General features: G+C 40.2%; 1 protein-coding gene across 14 annotated transcripts in view; it reads right to left on the reverse strand.

Moving 5' to 3' along the window:
* Nucleotides 1-12,758, reverse strand: part of CEP350 (centrosomal protein 350) — an 82,220-nt gene that overhangs the window by 14,105 nt on the left and 55,357 nt on the right. For all 14 annotated transcript variants that reach the window (XM_075422526.1, XM_075422524.1, XM_075422536.1 and 11 more), the window contains 7 exons: nt 11,044-11,243; nt 9,234-9,445; nt 7,845-7,989; nt 4,419-4,579; nt 3,779-3,918; nt 2,894-2,976; nt 126-2,209 (listed from right to left, as the gene is read on the reverse strand). In XM_075422526.1, the coding sequence (XP_075278641.1) occupies nt 126-2,209; nt 2,894-2,976; nt 3,779-3,918; nt 4,419-4,579; nt 7,845-7,989; nt 9,234-9,445; nt 11,044-11,243 (3,025 nt within the window). The remainder of the gene's footprint in view (nt 1-125; nt 2,210-2,893; nt 2,977-3,778; nt 3,919-4,418; nt 4,580-7,844; nt 7,990-9,233; nt 9,446-11,043; nt 11,244-12,758) is intronic.

Below are 12,758 nucleotides of genomic sequence, written 5' to 3' on the forward strand. Positions count from 1 at the left end.
ACACATCACCAAACAGAACTTGGGAGAAAACAAACTGGTGCCACAAAGCATTCCTCAGATTCAATCATCATCAGTCAAAGGAACAACTGAGTCTTAAAAATCAGTGCAAAATATCTGTTACTCACTGGTCTGGGACACATGTCTGGAGAGGAAAGTTCTTCTCTTTCATCTTCCAAATCGGAACTTAGAAAAAAGTTACTCAGTCCGTCAGGAATCTGCTTTTCTACCTGCTGGGATGGGGTACCGGATTCCTCCTTCGCATCACAGAGCTCCTGGTTGCTGAGCTGGATTTTCTCATTCCTGAACTTCTTTATTTGCTGTAACTGATTGACTGTGTCTTTCACAAAATCTCTAAGCAGACTGTCTGCCAGCAAACTGACCTTCTCCAGTTGGTCTTCTGGCTTTTCTTCCTCTGTAAGTGGTAGTCTAAGCTGGGCTTCTAATTGGTTCTTCTCTTTAGTCAGCAAATCCAGAAGTGGAGTTGCAGGCTTCTCCACAACTCCAGGAGAGAGATCATCTAACTTTTCAGCACATTCTTCCCCCAGTGTCTTCTGCCTCTCCAGTTTTTCAGAAAGGAAATCTGAGATGTCATCCAACTGAGCAGCAGAAACCTCATTCACAACACCAGAACTGAGAGGAGCAAGGCTGGCCACCTCTTTTACAGCATGCTTCAGATAATCCACCACTGACTGTTCTTGGGCAAATGACTCAGTACCTACAGAAATCTCCTTTATGCTGTTTGCTTTAGAAGATGACTCCTCATCAACCCCTTTCTTAGCTGAGGCTTCCAAAACAGCTGTGTCTGCAGGAGCTTTATCCCGGGAATAGCACTCTCTTGCACCTCTGCTCTGGCTCTTATCCCCTTTGCCAGGTGTGGAACTTTCTCTGTCTTTCTGCTCAGTTTTGTGTTGCTTCTCCAGTCTATCATCGAAGAATGAGTCTTTATCCTTATTTGTGTCTAAATGGCTATCAATACTTTCTGTAATGTGAGAGATTTTTTGAGGCGGAGCAAAAATACCATGCTTTTCTTTGCAATCAAAATATTTAATACCATCATAAGTTCCATTATTGTTCCCTTCAGGTTTATCCAACTCCACGCCAGCCCAAAACCCCTTGGCAAACTTAGTCAGACCTTTGAATCGCAGTGTTCCAGGTTGGACTTTACTCACAAGTACTCTATCACCAATGTTGAAGTTTGGCAAACTATCTGCTTCTTCTGTGATCGAAACAGAGGCCCACAGCAGTGATTCGGCAGGGGCCTGTTCTTGCTCTACATCTCTGCGTTCAGTATTTTTTATAAGTTCTGTTGGTGACTTAAGTTCTAATAACCTCTCTGAATGCAGGCTGCCAGAGAGAGAGAGAGACTTGTCACTGAGGTACTCGCTGATTTCACCATCGCTGCCAAGGCTGGTGGATCTACTTCTGCTGGTTTCTGTGTGCTGTGACTGCTCTGTCAGTGACCAAGCAAACCCGTTAGGGGAGAGAAGAGATGCTTCAAAGTCATCTCTGTAATGTTCCCCAGGAAGCATTTTTTCAACTGATGCTTGTTTTCTGGAGGAGGATCCTTCAAAGTCTGCAAGGTATGATGGCTCTTTTTGACTAGAGAGTTGTTTTGAAAGCAGATAACCTTCTTCCTCTGCTGATTTACTCAGTTTCTGAGAAGACTCTTCCACACTTGGGCCAGCTACAGCATCCTTATCTGACAGTCTCTGTTTTAAGATTTCTTCCATACCATGAAGATTTTCCACAGTCAAACCAAAGAGTTCTTGCTGAGAGCGTCCGTTTTCAGAAGAAAGGACTTTCTTTGCAAGGATGTCCAGTGAGCTCTCCTGTTCTTTATCTAATGTCAACAAGACATCAGAACTCTCCAAAGGCTTAACATCAGAATCTTCAGTCTCGTATTCCTCTGACTTTATGTACTCCAAGTCTTCCTGTATTTCAGATTTATGACTGAAGGCAGCCTTTTCATTGGATGCATTTACCGTATCATTCATTGACCCATGGGATATCCTGCTAACATCTTTCACATCTTTGAGAAGAGATGATGAGGGTACATTTTCAAAGGAATCACCAGATCCTGCTCTGGAACTCCTTGGTGACATTAAAACCAAGGAAGATGTTCCAGAAGGTTCTTCTGCATGAACATCTGTCACAGCCACCTTCTTGGTGTGCACAGACACAGATCTCTCAGTTCTTGATGACACAGCATCTTGAAGGAAAGCAGATCATAATAGCCTGCATTATTTTATTGAAAACTGCAGCTACAGGCAATCAAATAACTACCAAGTTTTCTATGCTAAAAGAAGATACAAACTGGTGCCTTGGAAACGTATTTCTATCTGTCCTATGAACATGAGCAACATTCTTTCAGGTCCAGTGTTATAACACTTTCTTTCTGATTCTGTTCCTTGTACCAGTATTTCATAATGTCATACAACACCGAGCCCAAGGTAAGGGCTCAGTTAGTTGTTTGCAAGCCACAAATACAACCAAGATTAGAATGGTAGATAGTGACCAACAGCAAAACATTGAAAAGTACCTCAGAAACACCCCTATTCATAAATTCTTCGTTATTCTTGGTTATTTTTGGTTTCCTTACTTTCCTCAACTAATAAAGGAACAGAAAAAAGAAAGGAAAAAGGTGGTCATGTAATTCTGGTTTCACACGAACCTCAGCAAGAACAAAACTAAATACTGAATATACAGGAAACAGCCAAAGCAGAAGTCTAGCAAATAAAAATCGTAAATAATATAGCTTGATCATTATGGTTTTATGAAGCCTGCAGGCTCTCTTAAAACATCTTCTTGAATCAAGAAGGAAAAGATTACAGAAGTTTAAAACAGTCAGTCTTCAAGATCTTCATCTGTAGTACAGATTCTTCCAGTGACATACCTGCATGCTCTGAAATGGATTCCAAAGATGCTCTGGGTCGCTCTGACTCAGCCAGCGATTTCCAGTTTTTAGCTGTCTCAGGTCTAAATTTGAAAAATCAAATTGCATTAATCATGGTTACACTGGAGTGTGTTGTTCTAGTTTTTCTTAATAGATAAAAATGGAAATACAAGCATCTGCAATTATAATACCACACCAATGATAACATAAACACTTTGCTTTGTCTGCATACTGTGATCTTACAAACTAGCAATGGGGACAGCGAGGAGAGTTTGGCAAGTCCTGGAAAATAATTTTTAAAAAGACTCATCCAACTTCAGCTGGTTTTGCAGCCAAAAAAAGAGAAAAAGAAAATTACTTTGGTATTTTTTCACTTGAATGCACTAAAATTGCACCATTTGCTGGAGACAACAAAAGACCTACAAACACGGTAGGAAGTGCAGAAGCGAGTTGAATTCTCCACCTTTTATAACCTAAACTCTAAACCAGATTTAAGCTGCAAAGATGAATGCCTTGCCTCACGCACTGTGGCAGGCATAATGAATGACAAAAATGGGTAAAAATACCTTCAGGCCTGTAATCCATTCAACTATCTGGAACAATCCTATGATTCTTGCACAATCCTATGATTCTTGCACAGTTGAAAATTATTGTTCAGAAAGAACTTGAAAATAGGACCTGAAAGGCTGGGCAGGACAAAGGTGAGATGTGTACGATTACAGGGACAGTACTTCTTATCTGTTTTGGCTCTGATGAGACCACCAAATAGGTCACCAGGATACTGTGCCACTGTCCAGTAGCTTTCCTTGCGCTCATGGGTTCTGCTAATACAGCATTCACCGCAGTTTCACAACAATCTCAAAAAGACGTAGAAATCCCAGTTACCTATGAAGTGGTGGTGCCTTGATTTTAGGTTTTTCAGCAGCAGCTGAGGATGGAGTTTTAATTTGAGGTTTGGCTGTGGGTGATGCCTCCAGGTCTTGGCTCAGCTCTGCTTCAGTCTTCTTGATAAACTCATCATATGACTGCACAGAGAAAACAGTTATGGCTCTTAGTCTACTAAACCATAACTACAATTCACCAATCAAAACCTACTAAATGAATAAAGGATACACTTGGTTTCTCTGTAAAGCAATCTAATCAGCTTCCTGAAGCTCTACAGTTGTCAATCCCAGAAATCTTAATACTTCACTTTCAAAAACAAATTACATAAGCATCACTCTTTAATCCAAGCTAGGACACTAATGTGTATAAACATACATAAGCCCCCTGAACACTGCAAGCCCCCTGAACACTGCTAGTAACCCATTAAAGATATACATTTTAAAAGGGAATGGCATTTTTGCCTCCAGGCTCTGGTTCATTATAGAAAACAGTTAAATAGCCAGAACACAGTCACACTTCTATCACAGTAATGTGCCTTTCACAGCTGTTGATACAATATTCTGCCAACAATATCCATACTGTAATGACTTCTCCAAGGCTAGCAGTCCTTTACTTCACCCTTCTTCCTACTGTTCCTAACCTCGAGCTGTTTGATCAAACTGGCTTCCTGGGCTTTCAGTCTCTCCTTTTGTCTCTTTTTCTGTTCCTTTTTCAGCTGGTAAACCACAGACTTCCTCTTCCGTAGTTCATCCTTCAGGGCTCTGATCCGTCCTTCAATGTCACTTTGATCGGATGTGGTTTCTGAAAAAGTTTAGTTTTAGTCTTTGTAAGCTTGCACTTCACAGAACAGTTCTACGCACAGCAATAAACAGTCATTTAGTAAATACAAAATACTAAAGAATTTAATGTCAACATGTTCATCTTGACATAATAAGACTCTTAAAGTGGGGTCTCAGATTCACAACACTGCCATATAACATATGAAAAAGTGTTGCATCTTATTTAATTTAGTAGAGAAAGGCTCTGATACATGCAGTAACTTGTTACCAAACTTGTTCACATCAACTATCCATGTTTATGCTGTTACCTCATTAACTGCTTATTATCATGGCAGCTGTTGCCAAAATTAATTTTTTTCCCGACATACTTAAAAATATGAAAACTCAAAGATGCGTACCGAAAAGATATTGGAAATACTTGTTTACAATCACAATATACAATTTCAAGCTACAGCGTACACTTCATTGATGAGAATTTCACTTGGGACAGCGGACTCCAAGAAAAGTTGAGGTTTCTGGCCAGATTAGTTTTTCTGCCACCTAGACTAAATACTTCTACAAAATGGAGAGCTGACTGGTCTACAGTTGGAAGGAAAGTCAATTTGAACAATGCAGGCATTTTCACTGTTGTCAGGCCTCAGGATGACAACTTCTTCAGGGAGAATGGGGGTAGTCTGGATCTTAGACATGTGGTAGACTACTCAATAACAGCTTATACAAAACTACTTGGCATATCTTTGCTCCAAGTTCAATTTTACAGACCCTTCTGTGATGCCATCACTGACTGTAGCCATCTTCCACCTGAACAATGTTTTTCTTAATCATTATCCTTAGTAATTTTAATAAGATCTCCTCCTTTCCTCTCCATCCCCAGAACTCTCTGCAACCTGGTCTTCCAGTCGTTCTGATGATCTTTTACCTCTTTTCCCTTGGGACACTGTCCCCAGCTGCTTCGATCCATTCTCTGCATGAAAACAACCATTCTATGAGTAACTCTTGCTACTTTCATTATTCCTGCTGTAACAACCTCTTAGCCTCTCAGACCTCTCAGACTTTATAGAGACACACTCTCAGTGTCTCATTACTTCTTCTTTTCCACCCATCTGATTACGTCCACTTGTTTCTTGGTTTAAATGCATACCAGCAGAGCGCAAAACAACATCCTTGTCCCAGACTGGTGCTACTACAATTCAGTATCAAAACCTCTTAAAACTATTTATCTGACGTAGCCTTACTGGAGCTCCTCCCTGTGGCTGATGTCCCCCTTCCTCTCCTACAGCAGCAGCTGCAGCTCCTAGGAGAAGGCTCTTGGCTGGTTTGCTTTTTTAATGCTCAGTATTACCTATAATGTTTTCTGGACCAAAAGGTTTGGATGCTCGTAAATGCCAACTGCTTTACCAAACACCCTAGCAAATCACCAGTCTTATGTGGTCAGCTAGCAGAAACAGTGGGACATTTTGCTAATCAATTTCATTTCTCAAGACAACAAACCACCATAATGAAGGATTTAATCATCAACAACAGCCACTAAACACAATCAAACTACTCTATTCTTTTTCCATTAACAACTGTTGTTAACCATTTAAAGAATTTTTTATAAAAAAGGCACAAAAGGAATGGAATTGCAGTTGCTAATCAGGAGCACTTTATGATGCCACTGTAATTAACAACTCCTCCCGAATAGTAAGTGACCACTATATAATTATAGCTTTCCTTGATCAACTCATAAGGGAAAGATCTGCACATGCTTTCATCTTTGACGATCTTGTCTACGCATGCATCGGACTGACATAGCAATGACTTCATTACTACTCAGCAGCTTGGAAGATTTGTCTCTTTACAATGCAATGATTTATTGCGAAACCAGCACCATCCTGATTGACTTCCCACCGCTTATACCTTTCTTCAGCATTTGAAATCAAAGACTGCAAATACTTTATTTTAAAAAAGCTTATTTTCATGATCACTGTTGCCTGCTCTACTTTTCATAATGGCTTCCTTACGTGGTTTCTCAGTCAGAACTTGAAAATAACTTCATCCAGTTGCTGAATGCTTCACTGTGTTGCAAACTGCCCTCCAGACAGAATCCCAATACAAATTACCCAGTGCAAATATCTAGGTGTTACGTACTCCTTCCTCTATCCAGCAGGAGAACAGCTGCCTCAAAATTACTGTGTTTCTATTGCACTTACATACACATTAACCAAAAAACCCCCAAAACAGATTACACTCGCTACATCAAGCGCCACAAACACTTGATAAGTATGCACACCAGTAAGGTATCCATCAATCACAAACAACAGCCAGCACATACAGTAGAACCACCTAAGTCTTTTTCCCCTAAAGACTTAATGATCCTTTAGTGAATTAAAAAAACCAAGTGGGAAAATGCTATCTCATTTGCTAATAAGTATTTTACGATGCTGTATCAGCTGCATTGTGGAATACAAGATGTTTTAGAGACTGAAAGCACAGAGAGGTTCAAAACAGACTTCCCAGCTTAGCAGAGCTGAAATGGTGACCCACTGAATGGTGGCTCAGGAAGTCCTGCCATCCACATGACTAACAGACTGCAAGAGCACACCAGGGAAAGGACCTCTCTGCACCAGTTCACTTCTCATATTCTCTCCCTCAGCATTTACTGGTAGCCAACTTGGAGACTGGATAAAAGCCCTGTGATAAAGAGTCCATATAGCAGATCTTTTATTGCTCAAAATGCAATCTTAGGCCCTATTTTACTGCACACAGTTCAAACCCTCCTCTAAAAATAAAAACATATGTCCTGAAGTATCCAAACATTCTGCACATGCCAGTGCAGGTCCAAGGAGCTCACTCCTACTACCATGATAACAGAGCTCTACAGCTTCTGGGGCCAGGCTGCGTTCAGAAGGAGGACAACCATGTTCACACCATGCTGAACCATATTCTGCTTTCTTACAACACAGAGGGTGAAGAAGTGTCACCTGTTAAAAGCACAGCTAAACTTGGTATTTTTAAATTCTAGAACCACCTTAACTGTTGACTGTTATCTTCTTCAGACCTGTTTGCAGGAACCTGCGTTGCTTTCTGAAAGAAGAGATAATATATAGACCTTCTTACATTAAGACCTTCTTAAACTGAAGGGATCAAACTACATCACAAGAATATATTCCCACAAAACTCAAAACCGTGATAATTCCCAGGAACTTCTTTCTGCCTCCCTACATTTATGTCTGAATTTCAAGTTTACTCGTTAAAAGGAAAAGCTTTGAAAAAGTGATTTAAACCAGACCAGATATTACACTTACCTGACTGTGTCATAGATAAAGATTCATCAGACCAGTTGTGAGATATCTGATGAGACTTCACAGGTGAACGTAGCTGTCCTCCAGTTCTATGGCTGCCTTTGCTGGAATCTTGCTTTGATACAGATATGCTGCTTTTGGGAGGAGACTACGGGAGAAGAACAGGAGAAGTAATTGCTTGTAAAGTTCAGTTTGAAAGCAGGAGATCATTGTCATTGGGAGCTAGTTACAAAGAAAGAACAGCATGACTAGAGAACATCTCACAAGCAGTGGTACATATCCAAGTATCTTTAGAAGAATTTAATCTTCGTTAGCTAGACAATTAGATAAAAATACCAAGAGCTGCAATAGCTGACTGCTTACTTTGAGCTTAGATTTCAGTAAACCTGCTTAGACTACTCTATTACTACCTAAGTGAACTGACCTGGTTCTGACTCAGAGGCGTTCAATACAGTTTATGTAATCTTATCTGGTAACAACCGCAGCAATAAGAACCCACACTAAATATATCTGTGAAACCAAAAGGACCATTTCATGTAAGGAGTGCAAGATGCCATTCTAAATCAGTAAAACCACAGAGCACTATTACTCTGTAGCCAGGCAAAAAATTCTAAGAGCAAATATTCTTCAAAAATGCTCTTACTGCTGCAACATTATACCACAAACCTGTCATACACCTTGAATGTAGTGAGCTTGAGCACATATTTCACATTTTACCTCACCACCGTCTCAGCAGACTTCCCAAGGAAGTATTTGTAATAAGTCTAGATGAACAGTTCTTTTACCCCCTAGACACTGCATTTCCTGTCTCACTGAGCCCAGGGCAAAGGTATCAGAATGAAACTTATCAAAATTACCAACCAGACAGACATAGCAGTTGGAATAAAAGAATAAGGCTGAATTAGCTAGCAAGAAGGCATAATCTGAAACCCAAAGGACTGTGCACGAGGCTACAGCTTCACTTCTTCATCCTATAGCTATACTTTGGGATACATTACTGGCAAGTAAAGCTAAGCGGAAAAACAGAGCATAGTTTCCATGGCCTCAAAGAACTTATACAATGGTAACAAGCTAGCCTACAGCTAATTCACGCTGGTAAACTGGGTCAGTGTTCCACCACTTAATACTACATACCTACATGACATACGCAAAACATTTTGCAAGACTACCCACAAGTTTAATAATATCTAAACTCTGTGCTGAAGCAATTTTTCCTCAAGACTTCAAAGAACATACCTGATCACAATGTTTGTTCACAGTCATGTAAAATGGCATTGCACACAGAGAGAATAGTTTCATCTCCGCTTTGACCACTGAGACAGCTATACTTAGTACTTCCCCGATAGCCTTTTACAAGTGTAAGCACACACATAGCATAAAACGCTCACTCACAAGTTTGCCAGGTGAGGTAGAGGACTTGAACTCCTCAGAATAAACCATTTCTTCGTTAGCTGTACTCTGATCTGGGCTTTTGAGCTGTGCATGGCCCATAGTCTCTGACGGGACAGATTCGGCAGCTGGACTGCCAAGATCTTCTGGAATAGAGCTTTCACTGTTCAGATGAGAGCAAGAAGGCACTGGAGACTCTTCTTCACTAGCTGTTTCTGAGATCGAATAATAAGAGAAAAAAACAAAGGGCCTAAGAACTTGTACTCACTTTATGCCTTCAGAGATACTGCTACCTGCATATAAAGTAGTAACTGCTACCAATACACGTCAAATTGATAAGTGTTATTTCACTCACCTAGACGCTGAGGGTGGAATATTTAGCAAGAACAAGCATGTTTACCAGAGAACTATGATTTAAGACTGCCAAACGTTCTTAGTGATTCCTGCTTGTCTAAAATAAAGAAGAGGTTTTCAGGATATTCTAACACTTTCCAGACAACACACTCCAAAAGATTATTAGGGAAACCTGTCCTTCCAGTTGATCATACCCCAGCAAGAGTCACTATTAGTCTGAAGAAGTCATGGAGGAGCATATAATCTGCAGGCCAGATCTTGAATTTAGAATTGATTGCTTCCTTTACAGTAGCTGCAGAAAACATTTTAATGTTATGATTTCATCATGAGTCTCTTGACTGGCAACAAGTAAAATAATAAGTTGGGTTTTCAATATTCCTGTTTACTAAATTCCGCAGGAGTCACAACATTACTGAAGCAGCCATGGAGAACTATTCAATACTTGAGCAAAGGGTGGGGGAGAGGGACTTCTGAAGCAGGGCTCTGCTCCAGTGCTTACTGGTAGATACAACTAATAGAAAGCAAGTGTATTTTCTCATCTGTTGATGAGAATCCAGCATTCATGCTGAATTTTTGTTCATTGGAACTTACTGACTCATACACATACCATCTTTAAAATGTCTTACCATCCCTAAAATCCACATGACTGTTTTCAGTAACAAGTTTATAATATGGCATAATTCTGAATTACCTTTGCACACTCATAGGACATGCTGCCTGCTTTTGTAAAGCGGGAAAAAAGCAACATTGCTTGTTTCTAGAACCATCCCTGAAGCTTCACTGTTTTCTCCCACTGCAATCCAGTTCTCTGTGCTTCATGCTGAAATTATGGTCCACTTAGAACAGTAAAGCTGTAGCTCCCAAAATCTGTGAATTTATTTTTCCTCACAATAGCATCATTTATACTAATTCCATCCTAGCACACTTTAGCACAGTTGCAGATTTTGAACAGTTACACTGCAGTAACAACAGAGAGAAGAAAAAAATGCTTTCAATTTTTTGAAGATGCTGACAAGGGGAAAGCAGCCCCTGATAAGAGCCATCCTCACCAACAGTAATAAGGCTGATAGGACAGACACCCGGAATACAGGGGAAAATGGTTTAAAGTGGAGCAAGTTTAGAAGATGATCAGCAAAAGATCATGCAGCAATTTTGTTCTGAAAGGCAGAAATATAGCTTGAATTGTAGGTAGAAACATCTGATGGACCTATGCTGCACTGTTCACTTCAGAAGATATACAGCAAGGAAGGAATATACGTTTAACTAAGGTGTAAAATAGGCCTAAAAGAACAAGGCAACAGAAGGCAGTAAGGTGTGCAGAAATCGAGATTCTAAGAGTGTCCACAGAAGAACAACCAGCACCAAAACATCAAAAAAGGAAGCAAGTGCAAGCCTTAGCCACCGTTGTGTGAAATTATGCTTTACTCTTGCCATCTGCACTTCACCCACTTCCCATTACCTTTGGGCTCAGTTCTCTGATCCCCTAGGTCTTTCTTGGCTATTTTGGTTTTGAGCAGCTCTTTGTCCCAGGCAGCTAGAGCCTGCTTTTCTATCTGCCGTATTTCTGCTTCCTCTGCATCCAGGCGGCGTTTCCACTCCAACAATTCTTCAGCATGCTGTCGACGCTGCATCAGCTTCTGTTCTCGCTTGGTTAGGAACCTGACAGACAGAGCAGGAGACAATGGGAAGACAGCCAATCACACTCAAAGGTCCTGATAGCCAGATGCTCTGTTGCCACAATTCCCAGAATCATAGCTGCTCAGACTGTTTTCTAGGATAACATCCACCCTAACTACTATCTCCTAGACTTCTGGTGTGTTGCTGAAAAAAATGCAAGTAGACAAGAGGTTTTTTTCTTTGCATTAAGTAAAGCCTACATCAAACTGTAAACACGCTGCTTACATTTTAAATATCTTCAAAAATCATTAAAAGCACTCTAACTATTCACTAAAATGAACTGGGTGAGTTGCCAATTTCAGGACATGAAACGTACCTGTGGTATTAAACTGGAACCCTCAAGAAAGCAGTGGCTGTTTGAAAAATGAACCTTTCTTTTTGCTGATCCAAACAACAGAAAAATTGTAATCCCAGATGCCCCACAGTTCTTTATAAACACATAATTATAAGAGAAAGTGATTCTGTATTAATAGTTCTCCTGAATTACTGGAGCTTTTATTCTTCTTCTTTTAAGTATCATCTCTATGGAACGCCACACTTGGAATGTTAACTGTCAGCTGACAACATCAAGAGAATAAGGACGCAGGACTGTTATTCCCAGCTACTAACAGATTTGGCTACTAGTTTAAGAGTAGGAAAAAAGTAAAAACTCCTGCTGAAAATTAGCAGATTTTTTCTTTCTTTCTGACAAGATTTCTGAAGTGGTCCATGAAACCTTAGAAATGAGAAAATTCCTATAGACTTTGTAGGTATGAACAGGTGGTGTGCATATACTAGTTCTCTTTGCCAGCCCCTGAATAACAGTATCTCTGGTCTTCTTTCTAAATACTGAAGTATCCAAGACCAAAGCATTTAACCTTTAAAATGCATCAATTGCACACACTTCCTCTAACACACCAAGCCTACAGAAGAGTGTACATCAATCCGTTCGTATGCTACACTGAAATTTTTCAGATATCATAGAATCACTCTGTAGAAATTCCACGGTTTGCCAGCTAGAGTGAAAGTTCCTCACTGGTACAGAAAGCGTGGTGCCTAAAAAGGCAGTCTTCAGAGACTTGTGATCTTTTGCTTTGCAAATGCCTTTATAATTTGTAATTTTCAAGCCAGTCCAAACACTTAGCATCAAAGTTTTTAACCTGCAAAGCAGATACTTTATTTGTGCTCTTTAATCTACCATGTTTCAAAAAACCCTTTCATATGCAGAGACTGTTTCCCAGTTTTGGCTGGGATAGAGTTAATTTTCATCCCAGTAGCTGGTGTGTTTTGGATTTAGTACGAGAAGAATGGTGATAACACTGATGTTTTTGGTTGTTGCTAAGAAATCAAGGACCTTTTTCCAGTCTCCCATGTTTGGCTGATGAGGTGTGCAGGAGCTGGCAGGGAGCACAGCCAGGCAATGGAAATATTCCATACTATAAACATCGTGCCCAGTTTATAAATGGAGGTTGGCTGGGGGACAGGAATCCTTCTCTCTCTTCTATTATCTGTGAGTTC

Source organism: Opisthocomus hoazin, chromosome 6 (genome assembly GCF_030867145.1).
Source record: "Opisthocomus hoazin isolate bOpiHoa1 chromosome 6, bOpiHoa1.hap1, whole genome shotgun sequence".
NCBI lineage: Eukaryota > Metazoa > Chordata > Aves > Opisthocomiformes > Opisthocomidae > Opisthocomus > Opisthocomus hoazin.